The following is a 23,570-nucleotide window of genomic DNA, read 5'->3' on the forward strand; positions in this document are numbered from 1 at the left end:
AAAAGAGAATGTGTGTGATTGTCTGCTTATCATACACGTTCTATATTCGTGAACCGTCTGTGATGGGTCGCGCATCGTAAATGTAGCACCGCAGAATACCGAGTGCGATGGCAATGCGAGCACAAACGAGTTGCAAGGATGCAGCGTTTGGGTGGCTTCCTATCCCCGATGGTTTTTGGGTCGTGCGGGAAGGACCCCCCTATCGCAGTCACTCACTTGGCAACGGTTCCAAATGCCGTCACGGAAAGTGGTCAAAAATAGTTTTTATAGCACCTCGCTGTACCAGTGTAAAGTAAACTTTGATAATATGAAGGTGATTGAAATGATCAACATTGGCAGCCGCTCTTCTGGAGGAGTTGCGGTCATTTTCGATGATATCTATCATGATTTTCCACATGCAATATTTGAGCATGTTTCTTTTTTTGCGGGTGATATTTGAGCATGTTTCTAGAGAAGCTAATTGTGTAGCTCATGAGTTATCCTGTTTGAATAGCCGTAGAGTGTGTAATGGGTGGATGGAAGATCCCCCTTGATGAAATTGGCATCCCTCTTGTAAATGATGATACTATGATCACAATGCACTAAAGGATTGTTTGATGTCAAAAAAAGAAGCTCTTCCCATATTTTCTCCGTGTCTTCACAATCCTTCGGCTGGACTCGCATGCAAAGGTTATGGAGCACCAAGTCTTTAGAGACTTTATTCTGATACTTGTATTTATTTTTTGCTGCTTTTCTATCTAATAAAGTAAAATACTCATTGACGTAGATAATGATGTAGAACTAGGTTTAAAGATCTTTTTTTATTTAAGAATAAAAATTGGAAATCAAAGCCTATATATGATCTCTCGTGGTGTCTATTAGTTGACTCTTATTCCCGTGCATGCTCCCAGTCCCAGATGCTCACAAGGTCCCGTGCTCTTTTCATTAGGGAGTATAACAAGAAACTCTTCAACTGGTTGGTTGGTGATCTTGTCCTTAATCATGGTGGGAAACTATTATGGACAGCTCTGTACTTGATCTTGACAGGTTACCTACAGGTCCACAACACATGCAAAGATCTTTATCTGTCTGACCACTCTCAGTGGAGTACATTATTGTTCTTTGAGCAGATGGGCAACCCCAATTGTTATCATGTTGTCATTTTTAGCTGTCTATTGGTGTTGCATCGGTGCAAGGGGGTTGCTCCATTACTAGCGGTGGGGGCGCACCCTCCGCCTGAGTAGCGGTGCCAGGTAGGGGAGCACCCCTTTCAGCTTGCTTTTTGCTAATTTTGGTTGCACATGTACGTGTAAGATCCTTGCACTTAAACCACTTTGTATACACTTCTTCAATATATAAAATTTTCCATGCAGATATAGTCACATCCGCGGCAAGCAAAAGAGACTGATTGTGGTGTTCTTCTAGTAGTGGAGTGAGTAAAATCATAAGAAAGACATCATATTGTTTTTTATTATTACATATTTTGACGAAGACGTGGTACTGGTGCTCCTTCAGCACTGGCGAACTCGCCTCTCCTCCTCCTGCCTCCCAGCATGGCCTCTAAGGTTGATGTCCAAAGATACTTCGTCTGGATGGGCAAGGTCGACAACGAGGATATGGGCGCTGGACAACCTCCTCAACGAGGATTCTGGTGCCGTGGACGACCTCCTCCGGGCGCGGCTGCTCCCCCTCCTTGTCTGGATCCTTTGCCTCAAGATGCAACGTACATTCAAAGACCCGATTCACATTCCAAATAGCAAAACGAGCTTGATGTTGCATTATCAATGCCCTCAAAATGCCTGAGATTCATGGCATCGCTGAATTGTTGATATAATAAAGCAGGAAAAAATATCTAGAGGAATTGGACGCTAAGTTAATCCAGGTCCAAAGTGAACTTGGTGACCAACTTCACAAGCTTCCTGCAGAGGTTAACAAAAATGAAGTTTACATGTGGAACTGAAAGGTGACCAAGGGATTAGATAGACAGAACCGTTTTCCAAAATGTGTTTTGTCCAAAAGAATCCCAAACACAACAAATGTAAATAAAAAAGGAAAATTCATTAGAATAGTTCTTTACAGTATGTATTAATTTCATACTGATGCTTTGCTGGTATGCACTATATCTGTAGAAGTACATCTGGAAATGTTGTTTTGTACCATATGATAAATTATTATCCAATGGTACTTTCTCTTATGAGGTGACAAAAATGGGAGACACACTGGATCTACGACATCAGGAACAACAAGATGCATAAATACAGATTACTGAGAAAAGGGGAATCAGAAAACAAGCATAAATACATAAATCTATCAAAGAATCCAATGAAATTAAGATTGAAAGAGCTATCCAAGTGTAAATCACATTTTAAGATCACACTTTGTCTACCATAGACAAAAATGAGAAGCTCAGATGCACAATTCATAAGTGACCATAGCATAAATATGCCAACTTGTGAATCAGACATCCAATGTCTCAAATTTTTTGATGCCATTTGTCAAATGCATTTCCACTTTTCAGTTGTAGTCATGTTGAATTAACACTGAGGTATATATTTCTACAGTGGGAGACAGAGTGTTTATATTCTTCAATAATTTGCGAAGGTTTTGGTTCCTAGCAATTTTATATTAACTAAGAGTACTGCAATGCTGAAAAGGTAGATTATATTAATTGCTAGTGTGCACTGTAAGTCTGTAACTGACAATAGAATGATCCAGATATTTCCCAAAGCACAATTTCCCAAAGTTATATTATATCAATATTTTCCATGCCATTCAGATAAAATGAACAAACAAACAAACTTTACACACATTATAAATTATCTAGCTAAACCAAGACCCTTGCAAACACCATTTTGATCATACAGGAACAAAGCTACCATGATGTACTCCAAAGTCTTTTACCATCACCGTATATTGAATAAAATCAATTAATGTAAAAAGGAAAATTATAAAACCTTTTGTGGTAGGGACCCACCAACACATCCTTGTGTACATACATTTTATATTGGAAATCAATATCATAGCGAGGATTCTACATAAGAAACCAAAGATAAGCAATGAAATTGAAGTGCAATTAGAAATGTGTGCACGAGGGAGTGTTAGGAAAGAACATTCAAAGTACTATTATGTACCTTGTTCTCTTCTGCGCCAAAGTTTGACAAGCACTTATGTATGACATGATTACCATTAAGTTCATCGACAAGATGCATGAAGCTTGGTTGTAGGGCCGAAATAATGAGCACTATCTGCCTCCTAACCTTAGAAAGTCTTTAACAATATCTGAACCACCCTTATCCTGAAAAATATCACAACAACCAAATCATCGCCAATCATTTGCACTTATTTGGAGGACTGCCAATTACATCAAGGTGATACCAGTAAAACTGAACAGACACCGGTTAATTCAATAATCAGTCCTATCACCATGATGTAGGGTGGAACCCTAGACGGCCGATCTTTCACGGAAGGAGCGGATCCCAACTAAGAACACGAAGAACACACGGGAAATCACAAGGGAAAACACAAGAGGAACTATCAAACCAACAAGATATAGTCACACATATGCTAGATCCTCGAAACACAAGGGGAGATACAAGATCCGAATCCAACAAAGGACGATACAAAGGGTAACCGGTTCTTCTCCGTGAGGTGGTCTTGATGGGGCCACCCAAGAGGGGGTCTTGAATCCAACGTGGATCGTCTCCGTGGAGGGGCCGCGGTCTCTCTCGAGGAGCAGATCCATATGGATGAGCAATGCTCTATCTCACATATGAGCTAAACCAATGCTAACCCTAGAAAGAGGGAGATGGGAGAGTATATATAGTCTAGGGGGGCGAAAGGGTACACGGGCTTTGGCCCTTTACTGTGCGCCGACGGACGGGGCCGGATGTCCGGGCGACGGGCCGGATGTCCGGGCCTTCCCGAAGGGCCGGATGTCCGGGCTAGGAGGCCAGATGTCCGGGCTAGTGGAGGCAACTTCTGTAGGTTCTGGTGCGTGGCGCCGGATGTCCGGGCTTCTGGCCGGATTTCCGGGCTCGGGCCGGATGTCCGGGGCCTGTCCTTGTTGAGCGGCTGGGAGGCTGCTGAGGAGGATGGTCCAGGGGCCTGATGTCCGGGGCCTGGGAGGTGTTCTTGACTCTTTCCGTTGGTTCTCTTCGTCCATGGACTTGGCAACTTGTTCGTCTTCATGTACATCTCTGGGAGGGTCCTCTTAACACCTAATCATGCATAGCATATCGGACTTAGGTAGTAGCCATGTCTAGAGTGGATCATATGTGATATCACTAAGGAAAGAGGTCACCTCGTTCTCGAGAGCTCTAGCTCGTGCTCGTGTCATATGTCCTCTTGGCTCTTGGTAAGACGATGGTAGGTCCATGGGGATGACCGTAGGATGCTCCGCATCGTCTCCCCTCCCTTGGGAAAGATCCGACCTCGGATCGAAATCCTCATCACCATGGTACGGGGAGAGATCTTTGACGTTGAAGATGTCGCTCATGGAGTACTTGTTGCGTGGGATGTCGATCTTGTAGGCATTGTTGTTGTAGCGTGCAAGCACCTTGAAGGGTCCATCAGCTCGTGGTAAAAGTTTGGACTTGCGTTCGTTGGGGAAGCGGTCCTTGCGAAGGTGTAGCCACACAAGATCTCCATTGTTGAATATCATGGGTTGCTTGTTGACGTTGAGCTTGGTTGCGAGTCGTTGTACTTGGCGCTCGAAGGTGTGCCTTGTATCTTCATGCATCTTCTTGAGGTAGTTGACTCGGGCACTCGCGTCCACGTTTGTGCGCTTTTATAGCGGTAGAGGTAGAATGTCCAATGGGGACAACGGGTTGAAGCCGTAGACAACCTCGAAGGGGGACTTTCCGATAGTCGAATGTCTTGCACGGTTGTAGGCGTACTCGGCGATAGGTAGGCACTCCTCCCACTCCTTGATGTTCTTCTTTATCAACACAAGTAGTAAAGTGGAGAGCGTGCGGTTCGTCACCTCTGTTTGGCCGTCGGTTTGTGGATGGTATGCCGAAGAGAACAAAAGCTTGATTCCGAGCTTGGCGCACAAGGTCTTCCAAAAGTAACTCAAGAACTTGACGTCGCGGTCCGAGACAATCGTCTTTGGCACTCCATGAAGGCGCAAGATTTCCCCACAAAACAAATTTGCAACATGTGAAGCATCGTCTATCTTGTTGCAAGGAATGAAATGAGCCATTTTGGAGAATTGGTCCACAACAACAAAGACGAAATCCTTTCCATTTCTAGTTCTAGGCAAACCAAGTACAAAATCCATGCTAATATCTTCCCATGGTTGATATGGAATTGGAAGTGGCATGTAAAGGCCATGAGATTGAGCTTTAGACTTAGCTTTGCGACATGTAGAGCATCGGTTGGTGAAGCGGTTGACGTTGCGAAACATCTTGGGCCAAAACTAGTTCTTGGGAGAGCGTGGCAAATGTCTTGTCGCGTCCAAAATGTCCCATTAGTCCTCCGCCATGAGATTCTTGCAAAAGCAACAAACGAAGAGAAGACTCGGGGATGCATAGTTTGTTAGCTCTCATAAGATAACCATTTTTGATGTAATAGCGTTCCCAAGAAGTATGCGTCAAACATTTGGCATAAGGAATAGCAAAAGTAGGATCATGCTCATAGAAGTCTTTTATGTGCTCAAAGCCAATGGCATTCAATTCAAGTTGAGTAACAAGCATGCATATACGGGAAAGTGCATCCACACAACATTTTCTTTGCCTTTTATGTATTTGATAACATAAGGAAAAGACTCTATAAACTCACTCCATTTAGCATGACGCTTGTTCAACTTAGTTTGACCCTTAAGGTACTTAAGCGTTTCATGATCGGTATGGATGATAAATTCATGAGGGCGAAGGTAATGTTCCCATTCATGCAAAACTCGCACTAAAGCATATAGCTCTTTGTCATAGATGGGGTAATTGAGTTGCGCTCCAGAGAGTTTCTCACTAAAGTATGCTATGGGGCGCTTCTCTTGCGTTAACACACCTCCTATGCCATTACCACTAGCATCACAATGAATTTCAAAAGGTTTGTCAAAGTTGGGTAAAGCAAGCACGGGAGCATGCGTAAGCAAATTCTTAAGCTCATTGAATGCGCTATCTTGAGATGGTCCCCAAACAAAGGGTGCATTCTTGTTGCTCAAAGCATGTAAAGGAGATGCAATGGTGCTAAAATCCTTCACAAAGCGACGGTAAAAACCAGCTAAACCAAGAAAACTACGCACTTGTTGCAAATTGGTTGGTTGGGGCCAAGTTTTAATAGCATTGATTTTAGATTCATCAACATGAACACCCTTAGAAGATACTACAAAACCCAAGAAAACAAGCTTGTCAACACCAAAAAGGCATTTTTCCATATTAGCATAAAGACGCTCTTTTCGAAGAGTTTGAAGCACGGTGCGAAGGTGGGTGACATGCTCTTTGAGAGATTTTCTAAACACAAGGATATCGTCAAAGTAGACCACAGCAAACTCACCAATGTAAAGGCGAAACACATAATGCATAAGGCGCATGAAAGTACCGGGTGCTTCCGATCAACCCATAGGCATGACTAACCACTCATACAAACTAAACTTTGTTTTGAAAGCGGTTTTCCATTCATCACCCTCTTGTATGCGTATTTGATAGTAACCACTTTTAATATCAATTTTGGAGAAAATAGTGGCACCGCTAAGTTCATCTAGCATATCGTCAAGGCGTGGAATGGGGTACCTATAGCGAACGGTGATAGCATTGATTGGTCTACAGTTGGAACACATGCGAAAGCTACCGTCTCTTTTTGGCACAAGAATGACCGGTATAACACAAGGACTCAAACTTTCACGCACATGTCCATGATCTATGAGATGCTTTACTTGCCTTTGTATTTCTTTGGTTTCTTCGGGGTTGACTCGGTAGGGAGCCTTGTTTGGATGTGGCGCTCCGGGGATGAGGTCGATGCGGTGCTCGATGCCTCGTAGTGGAGGTAGACCTGGAGGTAGCTCATCGGGGAAAACATCTTGAAATTCTTGCAATAAAGAAGAGAACACCAAAGGTAAATTGTGAGAGGTGTTAGTTTTTGGTGCCTCGTCCTTGCACAATAGGACATATGTAGGACACTTGATGGGTTCTCACACACTTCTCTCATCTCACGTTTGGTGGCAAATAGGACTAAGTTTGTCTTGTCACTCATTGTGGAGGCACTGAATTTTGGCTTGTGGCGCTCACTCTCTTTTTGGTGGTTCGCTCTCTCACTATTTTCTCCACGATGGGTAGCTTGCTTGTCAGCGAGCACTTGGCTTGGAGACATCGGTCGTAGCACAAACTCCCTTCCTTTCATCTTGAAGCTAGTGGTTTGTGTGTCCGTTGTGGATGACACCTCGGTCAAATTGAATGGCCGTCCAAGAAGGAGGTGGCACACGGTCATCGGGATGACATCACACTCCAAAGTGTCTTCGTAAGCTCCGATATTGAAAGAAACTTGTACTCTATGCTCGATTTGCAAAGTGCCAGTGTCACTTAGCCATTGAACCGTGTAGGGGTGCGGGTGCTTCATCTTGACCAATTGAAGCTTGGAGCATAGTTCTTCGCTTGCTAAGTTATGGCAACTCCCTCCATCGATGATGACCTTGACAGACCTTCCATTGATGCCGGCCTTTGTGTGGAAGATATGGCATCTTTGGTCTTTGTCTTGTTGATGTTGAAGAGTCAAGACCTTGGAGACAACAAGAGCGGGGCTTGAATCTTCATCGCAAAAGACTTGATCATCTTCATCTTCGTTGTTCACTTGACGGTGCATGGCCACTTGCTCAAGGGCTTCCATTTCTCCTTCACTCATTGAATCATAGGTTCCGTCGTCGTTGAGGATCATGGTGCGCTTGTTTGTGCACTCAAAGGACTTGTGGCCTCGGCCTCCGCATGTGAAGCATTTGAAGCAACTTGTCTTGATGGTCTCATCGGTTCGGGTAGATGATGATGAAGCTTTCGGCTTGAAGTAGGAGGACGACTTGAGCTTGTCGAAGTTTTCTTATAACTTGACTTGTCGCCGTTGCTTGTAGATGGCTTGGTTGAGGTAGAAGGTGCTGGAGTCGTTGGAGCTTGATTGTTGGAGAAGCCATAGTACTTGGATGAAAACTTGGCGTATTTAATGTCATCTTGCACTTGACGTTCCGTTTTGGTAGCTTGGTGCACGAGCTCGATGAGGTTCGAGTATGGTTGGAAGTCGGCGATCTTCTTGATAGGATGATTGAGTCCATTCAAGAAACGGGCCATGATTTGCTCATCATCTTCCATGACATTGGCTCGTATCATGGCAATCTCCATTTCCTTGTAGTACTCTTCAACGCTCTTGGTTCCTTGCTTGAGGAGTTGGAGTTTCTTGAAGAGGTCGCGGTTGTAGTAGTTAGGCACAAAACGTGCTCTCATGACATCCTTCATTTGCGCCCAAGTAGTGATGGGTGGTTCTCCTCTTGCCTCTCGGCTCTCAATGACTTGTTCCCACCAAATGAGGACGTAATCTTGGAATTCAAGGGATGCCATCGCTATCTTCTTGTCTTCTTCGTAGTTGTGCAAGCAGAAGATTTTGTCAACCTTCAATGCCCACGATATGTACTCTTCGGGGTCATTGCTTCCGGTGAACTTGGGCATGGTGAACTTTAGCTTTCCGTATCGTTGCTCTTCATTGTGTTGGGGTCGGGGATGATGACGCCCATGTCGGTGAGGATTGACAATCTCATGTAGCTCTTGGCGAGGAGGGTTGTCGGACTCATGTTGCTCTCGTCTTGGAGGAGTTCCATTGTCGTCTTACTCTCGTCGAACTTGATGTTCTTGGCGAGCTTGTGGAGGAGCTTGTCGATGCACACGTGCTTGGAAAATCCTCTCTTGGGCTTCATCGCGAAGTGCTTCTTGATGTAGACGAGCTTGTTAGCCTCGGCTGGCTATGGCTCGACTTGAATCTCGAAGGGCACGTTGCGCCTCAAGTTCTTGAGCTTCACGAAGTTGTTGTTCTTGGTGTTGTGCCTCGGCGTCTTGTGCATCTTGATGTTGTCGCGCTCGTTCCTCTTGTTCTTGTTGTCGTTGGCGTTGCCGTTCTTTTGCTTGCGCGAATGTAGCTTGGTTTTGACGATGTCTATGCTCTTGAGAGTCGGTGTCGTGTAGAGGATTGCGGTTTGCTTGACGATCTTGACGCGCGGCACGATGAAGAGTGTTCGATGTCGGGGTACTTGAGCCGGAGATAGTGTCGTCGGAGTGTCAACTCAAGCGGCTCCTTCTTGAGTAGGACAAAGTGGTAGAAGAGCGGTTGACCAACAAGGCACGAATCTCATCCATTCTTGTGTCATTCTTATGCTTGTACTCGTCGAGCTTGTGGTCGAAGTAGTCTCTTGTGCGTTGCTCGAAGAGTCGCAAGTCGGTGGCGAGGTTGTCGATGCGGTTGCTCATTGCTAGTTGCTCTTCATGCAAGGCTCGTTGTGTACCAAAGAGGTGTAGTTTGGTGACGTAGTTGTTCGGGTCGTCGTCTTTCTTAAGGAAGAGTGGGTTGGTAGAAGTACTTGGCCTATCCATCATTCCAAACGAAAATATGTGAGTGGGAGAAAGAGAAGAACTTATACCAAATGTACCTTGACCGATGTTGAAAATGGATCAATGATCACTCCAATGTGGAACAAGGAAATAGCACAATTGGTACCAATTCTTGTCGGTTTCTCACACCTACACAAGTAAAAGCTTATGGTGGAGCTCGGTTAGGATGGTGGCACAAAATTTGATGCAATTGGAAGTGAGACTCAATAATGTTGGAAAAGATTCGCAAATTTGCAAAATGCAACAAGTAGACCAATAGCAAAATGTGGTACACGGAAACACACACGCAAATAGATAGATGGGGTTGTGCAACCAAGGAATGAGCCAAAATGTGGAGTCCAAGAAAATGCTCTTGTTGCACAACACTAGAGAGACTCTAGCACGATTGCACAATAGGCGGATACAAACTTGTGCACAACCTACTAAGCAAAAATGCAACGACTTCTATCCAAGTATGCTATATGTATGGTATACCGATGATATGATCCAAGATGATCGAGTATGACAATCTTAATGTTGTATGATGCTATGGTTCTTGCTTATAAGCTCTTTGCTTATCTTTCCTTTTTGCTTAAAAGCTTGTTTGGCTCTTTGTTGTTTGAGCTCTTTTCTCATGCAATGCTTCACGAACCAAGATAGCAATTGTGTGTGCTATGACAACTTTGTGACACAAGAGATGATACAAGATATGCAACACGATATGGTATGTGTGCTATGGGAAGTATGATCACTAATGTGCACAAGTCACGTTGCCGGCAATACTCAAGGGCTAGTCTCGATGGGTAAGTGACACAAAAATAAGGCTGTGGGGTTATCAATGCAAATGCAAGAAAGTATGATGATATCACGATACCAAGATGATACCAAGGTGAGGTTGATACCACAATGGTGTAGTCGTTCGTAGTAGTCCGTGGCGAAGATGAGCGGTGGTGATGTTGATGTTGAACCGTACCTAAATAGCTGAAACACAATAGGACACGGAAACCACAACTCAAATTCTCAAAGAAAAACGGGTCAAAATTGTCGGAGTTGGTAGCAGTAAAGGCTATGGTGGTGCTATGCGGAAGTGGTGGTGGTATGCGGAAGTGTAAGTGGGCACCGAAACAAAAAATGGACGAAAGTTAGGCGGTAAACGGAGTGGTGGAAGGAAGTGATGCTGTCAGGGGCCGGATGTCCGGGCTGGTCGCCGGATGTCTGGGCTGTGGATCCGTGGACGAACTCGATGAACACCGCGTGGAGAGGTCAAATCCGGGGTAAAATTCGGAAGATTTTGTGGATGGAAATTGGGGAAAAGATGGTGGAAAGCTAGATCTACCTGCAACACACGAAATCCGCGGATCAAATCCTACAAAACTTCATCACACCAATAAATCACAAAAAAAAATTGGGGCTATTTTTGTGGTGCAATTTTCGAATTAGGGACAAAATCAACAAAACTAGGCTAGAAAACAAAGAGAGGGGGCTCCGAAATCGTTATCAACGTGGCTCATGATACCAAGATGATGTAGGGTGGAACCCTATACGGCTGATCTTTCACGGAAGGAGCGGATCCCAACTAAGAACACGAAGAACACACGGGAAATCACAAGGGAAAACATAAGAGGAACTCTCAAACCAACAAGATATAGTCACACATATGCTAGATCCTCGAAACACAAGGGGAGATACAAGATCCAAATCCAACAAAGGACGATACAAAGGGTAACCGGTTCTTCTCCGCAAGGAGGTCTTGATGGGGCCACCCAAGAGGGGGTCTTGAATCCAACGTGGATCGTCTCCGTAGAGGGGCCGCGGTCTCTCTCGAGGAGCAGATCCGTATGGATGAGCAATGCTCTATCTCATATATGAGCTAAACAAATGCTAACCCTAAAAAGAGGGAGATGGGAGAGTATATATAGTCTAGGGGGGCGAAAGGGTACACGGGCTTCGGCCCTTTACTGTGCGCAGACAGACGGGGCCGGATGTCCGGGCCTTCCCGAAGGGCCGGATGTCCGGGCTGGTGGAGGCAGCTTCTGTAGGTTCTGGTGCGTGGCGCCGGATGTCCGGGCTTCTGGCCGGATTTCCGGGCTAGGGCCAGATGTCCGGGGCCTGTACTTGTTGAGCGACTGGGAGGCTGCTGAGGAGGATGCTCCAGGGGCCGGATGTCCGGGGTCGTGGCCGGATGTCCGGGGCCTGGGAGGTGTTCTTGACTCTTTCCGTTGGTTCTCTTCGTCCATGGACTTGGCGACTTGTCCGTCTTCATGTACATCTCCGGGAGGGTCCTCTTGACACCTAATCATGCATAGCATATCGGACTTAGGTAGTAGCCATGTCTCGAGTGGATCATATGTGATATCACTAAGGAAAGAGGTCACCTCGTTCGCGAGAGGTCTAGCTCATGCTCGTGTCATAGGTCCTCTTGGCTCTTGGTAAGACGATGGTAGGTACATGGGGATGACCATAGGATGCTCCGCATCAAACCACCCGTAAGCTATGCATGCTGACAAACAAATATGTGTTTAATTTTTATACACTCTGAGATAGTACTGGAATCCTTGTGTGAGTGGAAGTGCACTTTGAAAGACTGTGAAACAAAGAGGCAAAACCAAGGATTCACCGCATTTTCCAAGGCAAAGGAGCCCCCAACCATACAGACAATTTCAGGTTTAGCTTGTTCAGTTGCGGTGTGGGAACATGAGAATACCTAAGTCATCCCATCTGTCTAACCATTTTTTTGTTACTTTGTTCAAGGATGATATCACGTTTAGTAGAGGCGTCACTCCTGGCATAAAAAGAGTTACTGAAAATCAATGAAAATTCAGTTTTGCCCTGACATTTTAAATAGAAAGCCGGTTCTACTCAAGCTAATGAAAGACAACTATTTTTTCAAGGATAACTAATGATGAAAATCTGAACTAACACACTGCGGAACTTTTTGTATACCCATGTATGGCAGTCCAAAATGACTTGCAATGAAAACAAAAGAACAACACCAACGCATCGGTCATGAGACAAGTGACTTTTTTCAAGGATATCTAATGTTGTAAAACTGAACACACTGCAGAATTTTTTGTAGAACAAATAGCAGCCTAGAAAGATTTGCAATGCCCAAAAAAAGTTTAGGTCGCATCGACAATACGGTGAGATAGGTGACTTTGATAGGTAGTGAGATAACACCAAGGTCCAGCCACTGCACTTTTGTGGAAGCAAAACACACCTGCACTTTATCAATATTAATCCTAACAGCCTAATCCTATCTGAAGTAACCTTATTGTATACTGAAAGAACAAGAACATCTATGACCTGTAATGTGAAGTGCTGGTCGTTGATTTGTACCTCCGTTCGTCGCCTTGTACTACTTGCTGAACTTGTTGTTGATGTACCTGCACACAGACCATCCAATTGCTTAAAGCAGCGAAATGACACTATAGATGAATCAGATAAGACGGGACTGGAGTCTGGCCATGCTAGTTCATCAGTGACGTCTTCTCGACCCTAAGGAACAGTGGTGTGCTATCCAAACCACCGCTTTGGAAATCAAAGCACAAGTTGCCTTTCCTGACCCCGTCCGCCGAGGCACGACACCATCGACCCAGCGTCGATGGCGTGCTATGCAGCAGTAAGAAATGCACACATATTGGTGCGCACAACTTCTAGCTAGGTAACTTAGCACCACCCTCATGATACAACACACCTCCCTGATGTAATACTGAAGTATGGTGAATTAAGCTGCAAAAAATTTGTGTGAAATTCCTCTCACAAGTATCTTGAAATTCAACTTGCAATAAGAACATTCGTATGTCATAATCATTGTCGCATACTTGCATCTCCAGCTAGTCTAACAGCAACAGCGGCGCCTCACGACTCGATAATATTTACAATTATTCTGAAGAATGGTAGTCCATAGCTTATAAGGAGCATGTGTATGATCTGAGTGAAGTTAGTGAACTATAAAGGAAGGCCGTGTCTGAAACAGTTCAATTCCTATAGAAGAGGAATTTTCCCAGCAAAGGTTCACAATCTTCATGAAATAAAGAACGACATGCCAATATGAAAATAACTAAGAACTTTGAGTCTTCGGCGTCATGTTCCCTTTTATAATTCTTGGCTGCTTACATTTTATGGAATATAATGTTAATCAGTAAGTGTTTTAGGTATTGAACAACCAAAAAAATAATTAGCGATACACATACAACATGATATATGAACACACACAAAATCTGCATGTGAATCAAATTGACAACTGATTTGGCCAACTGCTGCCGCCATCCGCATCTTCTTAACTTAATCAAGGGAAATGGTTGCATAGGGTAAGTCCACGAATAATCACATCTTGAATAAAATCAAATCAACTAAGTGTGCTTCTCAATAAATGCGAAATAAAGAGAGGAAGAAAATTCACCCAGGTCTTGAAGCAGTCCATGGAGAGAGAGAAAAGAGGATGGGGGCATCGCTCCTTGATGTCCAGGGGCCTCCTCTGCCTCTTCTTGACCCCGTGAGGTAGCTTCCCTAGAGACAAAGGGACCCAGGAAGAAACCTACAGGAAGATTAGCACCTCAAAATAAACACGGGAACACCCGAGCAGCCGACTTAGTAAAACCACAAAGAGAAAAAAAGGGGGGAGGAATAAGGGGAAGAAGCAAAGCAAGTGGGGAGGAGCATGACGGCTAGGGTTTTCTACCTCCAGCTCTTCCTTGGACTTGCTCATCGGTGAAACCATGGAACGGTGGTCTCCACCACCTACAGCCTCTTGAAGCTGAGGGAGCCCTCGATTCGGAGCCTGCCGGCGCCCATCGACGCCTTGAGGAACGTGGCCTCCTCCTTTGCCACCAGACGAGGCCGCCATCGCTTGTGCTGTCGTCGTCTTCCATGGGACACGAGAAGAGGCGAGGGATCAGGCTTACCTCAGATCCTGCCATCTATCCCTGTGGCGGCGCCGGTGGAAGGCCATATATCAAAGCCGCCAAGTCGCCTTCTCCTCCCACCCAATTCTCCCTCGAGGTGCACGGCCGCCGGCGTGCTCGCAGCCGCGTCCCCTCCTCCTTCTCCTCCGCCCACGTTCTCCTTCTCCTTTTCCTCCACTCCACCTTCACAGACGCTGGGAGAGGATAGGTTGCGTGTTTTGGGAGAGGAAGGGTGGGGGCTCGAGGCGACTTCCTGACTCTCTCTTTCTTCTCGGCGAAGCAAACGAGCAGCGCCGGGCAATCTTTTTGTGATGACATGGACACGCCAAGACACCCAATTGGACATCATGAACAGAAACGCCCCTGACGACGTGGACAGTGAGAGGAGGCGCCATTAGCGCGACGCTTATTCGGTTTGGTTGTTACCTTACCCCCGTACAATGGATTTTTCAGAAGCTCCAGCGACCCCTTACACATTTGAGAGATGGGTGTTTGATACTACGATTCATGATAAAATCGGAAGGCAAAGGTCTCAGATTCTTTTCTTTTCAACCAGTATGGATAAACACGCAAAAAAGATGCCGTTGACCGTTCACGCCTAGCGGCTCTACAGTTTCTTTTACACTTACGGCTTCATTCCTTGGTTCAAAGGTTACTCCACCAATTTTACATGTAAGCCGTTCGTGATGTGCCAACAGGCTGATGTAGTAAAATGCAGATATCTTCATACGGTAAGTTGAGCAAAGCGCACATGTGTTGTTGTGTCAATGGAAGCAAAGAATAATGTGCCGGCGGAAACAACCCTTTCTTTAATTGTTGGGCCTACTTTCAAGATGATGATGGTGGTGTTCGAAATGGCATCAGCAATCAAACAGATCATGCCAGGCTGAAATCGGTTTATTACTTGTGTCGCAACTCACAAACATCTCATAATTTTACACCAACAACCAGAAACATTACAATAGAATAACTGGAGTCAAGTGGGTTTCTGCCAAAGTGAAATCACGTTCATTGACAACCATACACCCATGACAGCATGTCAAATAGTCGAAGTTTTTGTGTCCCAGTTTCATGAATCTTTTGGGCAGATCGTATTATCATATAGAAAATAATCTGAGTACAAACTATATGGAGCAACCATGGTCCACCTGTTTATTATTGCCTTCTGCTGCGAGCTATCTCCCGAGCCCTTTCACGAAGTTCTTCGGGCGGTGGTGGTCGTGGGCCTTCTGGAGGGTAAACCACATAAGGACGCTGCAATAGGAGCAAAACAAAGTACAAATTCAAGCTTTTGTAACGCGTCAAAAGGAACGAAAGGGAGGGAATGTACAAAAAGGGATACATGAAAGCACATGGTGAACAAGGCTTGCTTATGATAACTTCGTGGTGCAACAGAACAACAAATAGTTGTAGGAAGTATTGTTATGGTGCAACCTGTATTACTAGGAGGCCCAAGCCTGCATATATAAGATGTACAAGAAGATGCCAAAAGACTAGAATACAAAATGCCAAAAGGCCAAAATGCCAAAAGCCTGTATTCGAGCCCTCGAGGCCCCTGGCTTGTAATATAAAGCTTGTATTATTTTATTTGTGTCTAGAGTTGTGTTGTGACATCTTCCGGTGAGTCCCTGATCTTGATCGTACACATTTGCGTGTATGATTAGTGTATGGTCGAATCGGGGGCATCACAGGTTGGTATAAGAGCCGACTGCCTGTAGGATTCCTGTTTCCAACTCCTTGGCTGAAGTCGAGTCTAGTCTTCAAAAAACTGATTTACTAATATGGCTGTGTGGCTTACGGGCCCACGTCGCCATTGGGTGGTATTAGGATCTTTTATTCCTCGTCTATACTCTGGGAATCTGATCTCTCTTCTATTCGGGTTAAATGATTTTGCTAACTCTAACTCTAGGTTCTCGTAAACACTTTCTCCCGGAGAGCCCCTCACTTCAGATGATTGCTTGGTGCACCGTAAGATTCTGAAAATACTCTCCGATGTTTTCCCGATACCCTTGTACCCTTCACTGTTGCGATCCCTACCACTGATAAATCCTTATGGGTAACTACCTACAATGTCGTTCATACCTTCACCCCCAGTTGCTCTTGTTATTACAAGATGCCCCGAATCACTCTATGTTGTCCTAAGAATCCATTGAGCCTACTGCCTTGCAGTTCCTTGCCGCATAACTACCCCTACGGATAGTTACTCGCGCTTGTTAAGTATCCGTTCGCCCACAGTTGTTCATGTGTTTCACAAAATTCTTTGGAATACTATTCGATCTTCCAAAAATCCTCAATATCCTATTGCTCTTGTTCCTCCCTATCTGCTTGCATTAGGGTTACTTCCACATGTCTAGCAATATTCATTAGCATCCCTTGTCATCTTAATTTCAAGCATTTGATTTGATATGTTTGTGAATGTTTGCAATCATCAATCACAGTTATAATTCTTCCCTTCGGCTTAAACATCACCCCGGACATGAGCTAGTGTTCGAAAAATCAAGCCTTGATTGATTGTCACTCTGAGTCTATTCAACTTATCCATCCTTATCAGAGCATTTTCTTCTGATCTCTTGAATTGGAAATTGTAATTCTGTTAAATTTGAGATTTGAATTAGTCAGTTGATTTTACAATCCGATCTCCTTGCATTCTTTCTTCTTCTGGTTGAGTACTGTTGCTCACATCAGATCCCTCGTGGACCACCAGATCCTTTGTTGGGTTTTATCCGACAACGTCCTTCATATTCAGTAACCTTGTGAGCCTTTGCTCAGATACATAATGCCTTTGGTAAATTGTATCCTCCTCTCTTGTCAACCATACTCTGCTTCCGGGCTTGAGTTATTTACTCGTGAAGTTTGTGGTGTATGTTCATAAGATGCCCCAGTGGGTTGAACCTACGCCTTCCCTAATCTGTGTGAAGCCGAAGATTATGCGAGTTATATCTACTAGCGTTTCTTCGGATAAATTTTGACCACTTCAACGTCATCAAAGACGAGAAGTAAATGGAAGGTTATGCATTGATGAAGTGGGAGTCGACCTTAAACCTTTGTGTTCATGCCCATAGACCCGATGTGGAACTTATCATGGAAGCTTCTTGTTATAATAATAATCCCCTTGTGATAAGTTCATCTTGTATCTATAATTGGTCCTTTGCAACCGTGGTTCCGACCATGATTGTTCTCCTTTGATTCCATTTCTCGGACAAGTTAAAGTACTTGTCTTCTTTAGATCATTTCACCTGTCCAACTTCTACTTTGATCTACCTTCGAGTATTACCCTTTGGTATCTCGAGAATATCACGGAACTACATAACTTCTTATGAGTTATTCATCAACTATTATTTCTCACCGATTTAAATTTTCCACGGGTTTTGAGTTGTTAGACACTCGAGAACACCGGTAACTGATTCGAGTCTACACTTTCCTTTCCATCGTTTGTTTAATCTTTCTTGTAACCTAACATATCTGAGCAGTGATAATTCCCTGCTTATGTAAACACCTCGGTGTACAAACTCTATCAGTAAGACCCTGTTACTATTGTTGGTGACATTCCAGTAGCCACCGATGGACAAGAACTTTGCCTATTGGTCTGCCTCGCCTTGCGAGTAGGAAAATGGTTCCCTTCGTCCCTCGCCCTTCGTACCAACGTTGTTGCAAACATAACTGACAGGCTAACCTCTGACCTGCCTTGCTATCATGACTGTGCAAAATGTTAGCGTTCTTCCTGCTTTTAACCCACATGGTGGGCCCATAACCCACAGTTCCATGTGATCGAAACCTGACCCTTCTGTAAATCCCTGTTCTCTAAAACTGTTCCTCGCACATGGCTTCGTATGCAAATCACGAGCCATGTTCCTAATGATCTATTCTGGTATCAGACACAATACTTATTCCCATTGCTCTGAACCCCTTTTACTCACTGTTTCAGGCAACGAGCGATGGCCTAACCCGCCTGAAGCTTCTTATTGCACCTCCTTACCTTGCTCTCGATGACTTTCTTGAATTTCAACTCGAGAGACCTCTCTATGCCACGTTCTCTAAGATAGCCCCTAGGTACCTATCTTGAGTTAAGCTCCGTCCTACCCGAGTCTTTCCCCCTTACTCCACCCCTTAAATCTTGGGACGAGATTTCTTGTAGTGGATGAGATTTCTAACGCACGGATAATTAAACTACAGTAATCCTCTGCTATGATGCCATGTCATCATATTACTGTTGCTAATGCTCTTTTGATCCAAGGCATAATTCAGTTTCAAACTCAAATTAAAGTCAAAATACAATTTTTTTCAAACATCAAAACTAAAATGTTCAAAGTGTGGCAAATAACTTCCCCGATCAATGTCATGTTGAAACCAACCTCATTTGAATTCCCATAATGCTCCTGAGATTAATTTAGTGGTCCAGCAGCAATTAATTTGGCCTTTTCAATTTCTAAAAATATTTAGACAACTTCTTTTGGCCCCCAACTTTTTGTGCCATCTAATATTACAGCGCTTGATTTATGTGCAAAGTTTCACAAGTAACAAAATTCATTTGGTACCTCTAATAAATCTGAGACTGGAACTAAAAGCTTTAACAGAAAAAAGGAAAGAAAAGGCCAGAGACAACACTGCTCACATACAGCCCATAGGTATAGTGCGGCCCAGCCCACTCAACGGGCCTTCTTATTCTTCATGTACAGGAGGATGGCAGAGGCAAGGGTGCCATGGCGCACACACGCCGTCCACGTCCGGATTGCCTCGTGTCGTTCATCCGAGCGCTGCTAGAGGTGTATAAGTGTTCCCCCGACTCCGTTGACGAACCCTAGCCCCCGAAATTCCCCTCTCCCACTCGCGTTTCTCCTCGGAACCTCGTGCCCGAGATGTCGCCACCGCGCCTTCGTCGATCCCGCGGCCACCAACTCTCCATCCTTGCATCGCCATGTCCATGAGGTTCTTCGTCATCTGCTCCATCGTCTCCACCGCTGGATCGAGCTCGGGGAGCAACACCGGTGGCGCCCTCATCGTTTGTCTCCGCCATGGCCGCCGCGTCCTCGCCCTCAATCCGTGTCTTCTCGTCCACCCCGTCCCTGTACGATCTCGCCATCGGCCCTCCCGCGGTGAGCAACACCGATCCCCCACCTTCCCCCTAGTTCCCGTCGACGTAGCCGCCGCCCAAGTCCTCCTAAGGTCACGCCCGAAGCTCTGCTTCCGTGCGTAAGAGCGCCCCTGGCTGCGCCTCGCCTTGTCCAGCTGCTCCCTTCGGCCAGCCCAGGCACCACCCCTTGTCCGCGCCAGCGCCCACACGCGCCCCGCCTGGCCTCTCGCCGCCAGCCTACGCGGTGACCGCCGCCGCTGTCGCCAAGCGCTCCTGTCGCTCGCCTCCTGCTACTACGCCGCTGCTGCTACCGCTCTGTTGCTGCCCGTTGCTGCTGCGGCTCTCTGTTGCTGCTCTACGCTGGAGCTGCTCTTGCTGGTGCCACTACATAGCTGCTGCTGCTTGATACTTGTTGCTGCTGCATACTAGCATTGCTTGCTGATGCTGCCCGCGATTGCATGCTCTTGCCGCTGCTGGCCGTGGCCGCCATGCACACCCCTACTTGTGTGCCCAATAACCAACGTGCATGCGTGCCCAAGTACACCAATGGTAGATTGGGCCATGGCCGATGGAGCTACCCCCTGTTTAGACTAGATGATAATTAGTGTTTAGATTAGTATACGTACCGCTGACATGTGGCTCCCCTAGAAACTAAAATAAATAACCAAAATAAATTTAGCAACTTTCCATGATAGCTGGGTCCCGTTGACACTGTTCACCTTGACGGTTCAACTCTGACTGGGTTGTTGACTGGGGCAACCGGACCCCTAGGACCCACTGCCAGCCTCCCACAAACTCTGGCTGTGTACACTTTTTGGTGCCCATAGCTTTTTGATATGTATTTTTGAAATTAATTTTTTTTAAATCTTTGAAAAATCATAGTAAATAAACTGTATTTCGGATGAAAATACTTTCTACATGAAAGTTGCTCAGAATGACGAGACGAATCTGAATACGCAGCTCGTTCGTCTGCCACACATCCCTAGCATAGCGAACCTGCAACCATCCCCCTCCGTTTGATCTGTCCAAAAATGCCAAACTTCGGGAAAACTTTCCCGGATGTCCCCCCCCCCTCGTCGGTATCGTGTAGCCTTGCGTTAGTTCACCCCTAGTGCTGCTTATTTTCATGGCATGCATTTGTGTGCCTTGTATTTACTGTTTCTTCCCCCTCTTCTTCTCCGGTAGACCCCGAGACCGCTGTTGATGCCCCTGTGATCGACTACGTCGACGGCGACCCTGTCTTCCCTTTCGGCGGAGGTTCCAGGCAAGCCACCCCTTTGATCATCCCGATATCGCCCATTCCATTCTCTCATGCTTGCGTTAGATTTTGCTACTGTTATTGTTTGCTCCTATTCTGATGCATAGCCTGCTTTTGTAACCTGCTTATTGTTACCTTACCTGCTTATGCTAAACTGCTTAGTATAGGTTGCTTAGTGATCCAGCAGTGACCCCCACCTTGTCCTTGTTGCCCCTACTTCATCATCGACGACTCGAGCAACGTGATCGACGACCAGAGCCCGACACCTCACATCACAATCATGCCCCTTTTTTTGCTCGAATCTGCAGAGTTACCATCGAGTGCCGAGGGTGGAACCTCATACATCACTCCTGATGAGATCTCTGTAGTGTAGCTATTCGGTCGTGGTCATCGAGGGTGATTCCTCCTTGACCACTCCCGATACGACTCTGTCGTGCAACCCCTCAAGTGTGAACCTCGAGGGTGGTTCCTCTTATGTTCACCTTGATGATTACATTGCGTGGAATTCACCGAGGGTGATTCCTCGGGTTTTCCCCTTGATGTTTGGACACACGGTTACCTTGACTTTACTTGAGACCTTTGGGAAAGTCGGGCGGGCCCGGAGAGCACCGGCAAGATGGTTACGAGGCACGGACGGGCAGGCAGGCTGCCCCCGAGTGGGCTGGGCTAGCCCTTGCCGTATTTCCTCGAGACGGGGCGACGGGGTCACATTATCGTGAGTCTCTTCTCGTCTTCGCAAGCTAATAACACACAATGGTTTGGGTATTTGTTCTGAGTTGGCCTTTGGCCTTTACGCACTAACCACCACGCGAGAATAGTTATGGGCCTCAACGTCGCAGTATTAGCCGAAGCTTTGTCAGAAATCTAGTTCAGCATTGTGGGCCTGTCGGGGCAGTGCCATCCAGTATGAGGTGGTGCTCGTCCCGGCTCGTCGCACAACGACCCGGAGTGCAACGGGCGATGGGCCCAGACCCCGGAGTGCTTAGGATGCAGACCGGCGGGGGCCTCTCTGCTGAGCCTAGGTAGGGCTACAACGTGTTGATCTTCCGAGGCCGGGCATTGACCCAGAAAAGTGTGTCCGGCCAGAGTAATCAAGCATGTTGGAAAACGTGGTGCACCCCTGCAGGGAAGATTATCTATTAATAGCCGTGTCCACGGTAACGGACGTTCAGACTTATATCCTCATCTCTTACAACTAGAAATGGATACTTGGATATGTGGCTCCGGGATTGCTTTCTCGCAGGGAGTCGGGGAAGGATCTCTAGGCATTAATGCTACAACATGCTTGTTAAATATAAACTGTTATTCTTTACTCTTCTACATGCTGCAAGATGCTTCAAGCTGCTTGAAGATGCTAGTCTTCGATAGGCTAGGCCTTACCCTCTATTCTTGCATTCTGCAGTTCAGTCCACAGATACATCCCTTCCTTTGATACCAATGCATACTTAGTATAGATCTGATGCTTGCGAGTACTTTGGATGAGTACTCATGGTTGCTTTGCTACCCCCTTTGCCCCCTTCTTTCTTCTTTCCGGTTGTTGCAACCAGATGGTGGATCCCAGGAGCCTGATGCCACCCCAGACGACTATTACTACTGCTATCCGGAGGATGCCTACTTCTACATGGAGGCTGCCGAAGATCAGGAGTAGTTAGGAGGTCCCAGGCAGGAGGCCTTGCCTCTTCGATCGTTGTTGTTTTCTGTTTGCCTTCTTAAGGTAGTCTTGTCTAACTTATGTCTGTACTCAGATATTGTTGCTTCCGCTAACTCTTGTGTTCGAGCTTCTGTATTCGAGCCCTCGAGGCCCCTAGCTTGTAATATAAAGCTTGTATTATTTTATTTGTGTCTAGAGTTGTGTTGTGATATCTTCCGGTGAGTCCCTGATCTTGATCGTACACATTTACGTGTATGATTAGTGTACGGTCGAATCGGGGGCGTCACACAATGACAAGTGAATAAACACTCATCTTGAGAATAACCCATCTATCATGAAAGGTATTAACCACCCCCTGTCGCTTTGTGAGCAGTACGAGCATACAAAATGTTTTTTTAATGATTAGAGTTGGCACATGCAAATTTACTTGGAACGACATGTAAATACCGCTTATAGGTAGGTATGGTGGACTCATTTGGCACAACTTTGGGTTTAAGGAATTGGATGCACAAGCAGTATTTTCACTTAGTAAAAGTGAAGGCTTGAAATACATTGAGAAGGAACCAACCAAAAAACGAAAACGGTCACAAACATGCATTGAGAATAACTAACACTGAATAATGCACCATAAGTAGGATGTTGTTGCATAACTATTGACTTTACGTGCATGCATAGGGAATCACAGACCTTAACACCAATATTCTTACTAAATCACAATTACTCAGTAGCACAACTCACATATTATCATCTCCATATTTCAAAAGTATTGCAAGAAACCAAACTTATCATATCCAATGATCTATATGAAAGTTTTTATTATATGCTTCTTGAATATTCATCACATTGGTACGAAATTCATATCTTGTGCAAATTAACATCACTATTATCAACTCTCAAAATGATATAAGTTAAGCATGAGAGTACATCTATTTCTTTAAAATATAATTACCGCCATGCTCAAAATGAGATAAGGTGCTAGAGCAACTGCCTAGCTCAAAAGATATAAATGAAGCACATAGAGTATTCTAACAAACCATGAAAAATGTCTGTCCCTCTCAAGTAGGTGTGTTAAGCAAAGATGATTGTGACAAACTAAAAAGCAAACAAATCAAAGACTCATATAATACACGATGATCCAAGCAAAACTCATATC

General features: G+C 45.3%; 1 protein-coding gene across 10 annotated transcripts; it reads right to left on the reverse strand.

The window, feature by feature from the left end:
- Positions 1–1,393: 1,393 nt before the first annotated feature.
- LOC123052686 (uncharacterized) lies at positions 1,394–14,758 on the reverse strand. Of its 10 annotated transcripts, none has more exons than XR_006424974.1 (5): positions 14,215–14,758; positions 13,936–14,070; positions 12,837–12,916; positions 3,111–3,274; positions 1,394–1,898 (listed from the first exon to the last, which is right to left on the reverse strand). XR_006424974.1 is itself a non-coding variant. In XM_044475990.1 (4 exons), exons 1-4 carry the CDS (start codon positions 14,377–14,379, stop codon positions 3,238–3,240), a joined length of 384 nt encoding a protein of 127 aa, XP_044331925.1. In that variant the 5' UTR covers positions 14,380–14,758; the 3' UTR covers positions 1,394–3,237. The 10 variants fall into 10 exon arrangements, 5 of the variants coding, with proteins under 5 accessions (XP_044331925.1, XP_044331923.1, XP_044331926.1 ...); XR_006424973.1 differs by having other exon boundaries at positions 1,394–3,010; XR_006424977.1 differs by adding an exon at positions 2,954–3,010 and having other exon boundaries at positions 12,837–14,070.
- Between the last annotated feature and the right edge of the window lie 8,812 nt (positions 14,759–23,570).

The sequence above is a fragment of the Triticum aestivum genome, chromosome 2D (assembly GCF_018294505.1).
Source record: "Triticum aestivum cultivar Chinese Spring chromosome 2D, IWGSC CS RefSeq v2.1, whole genome shotgun sequence".
Classification (NCBI taxonomy): Eukaryota; Viridiplantae; Streptophyta; class Magnoliopsida; order Poales; family Poaceae; genus Triticum; species Triticum aestivum.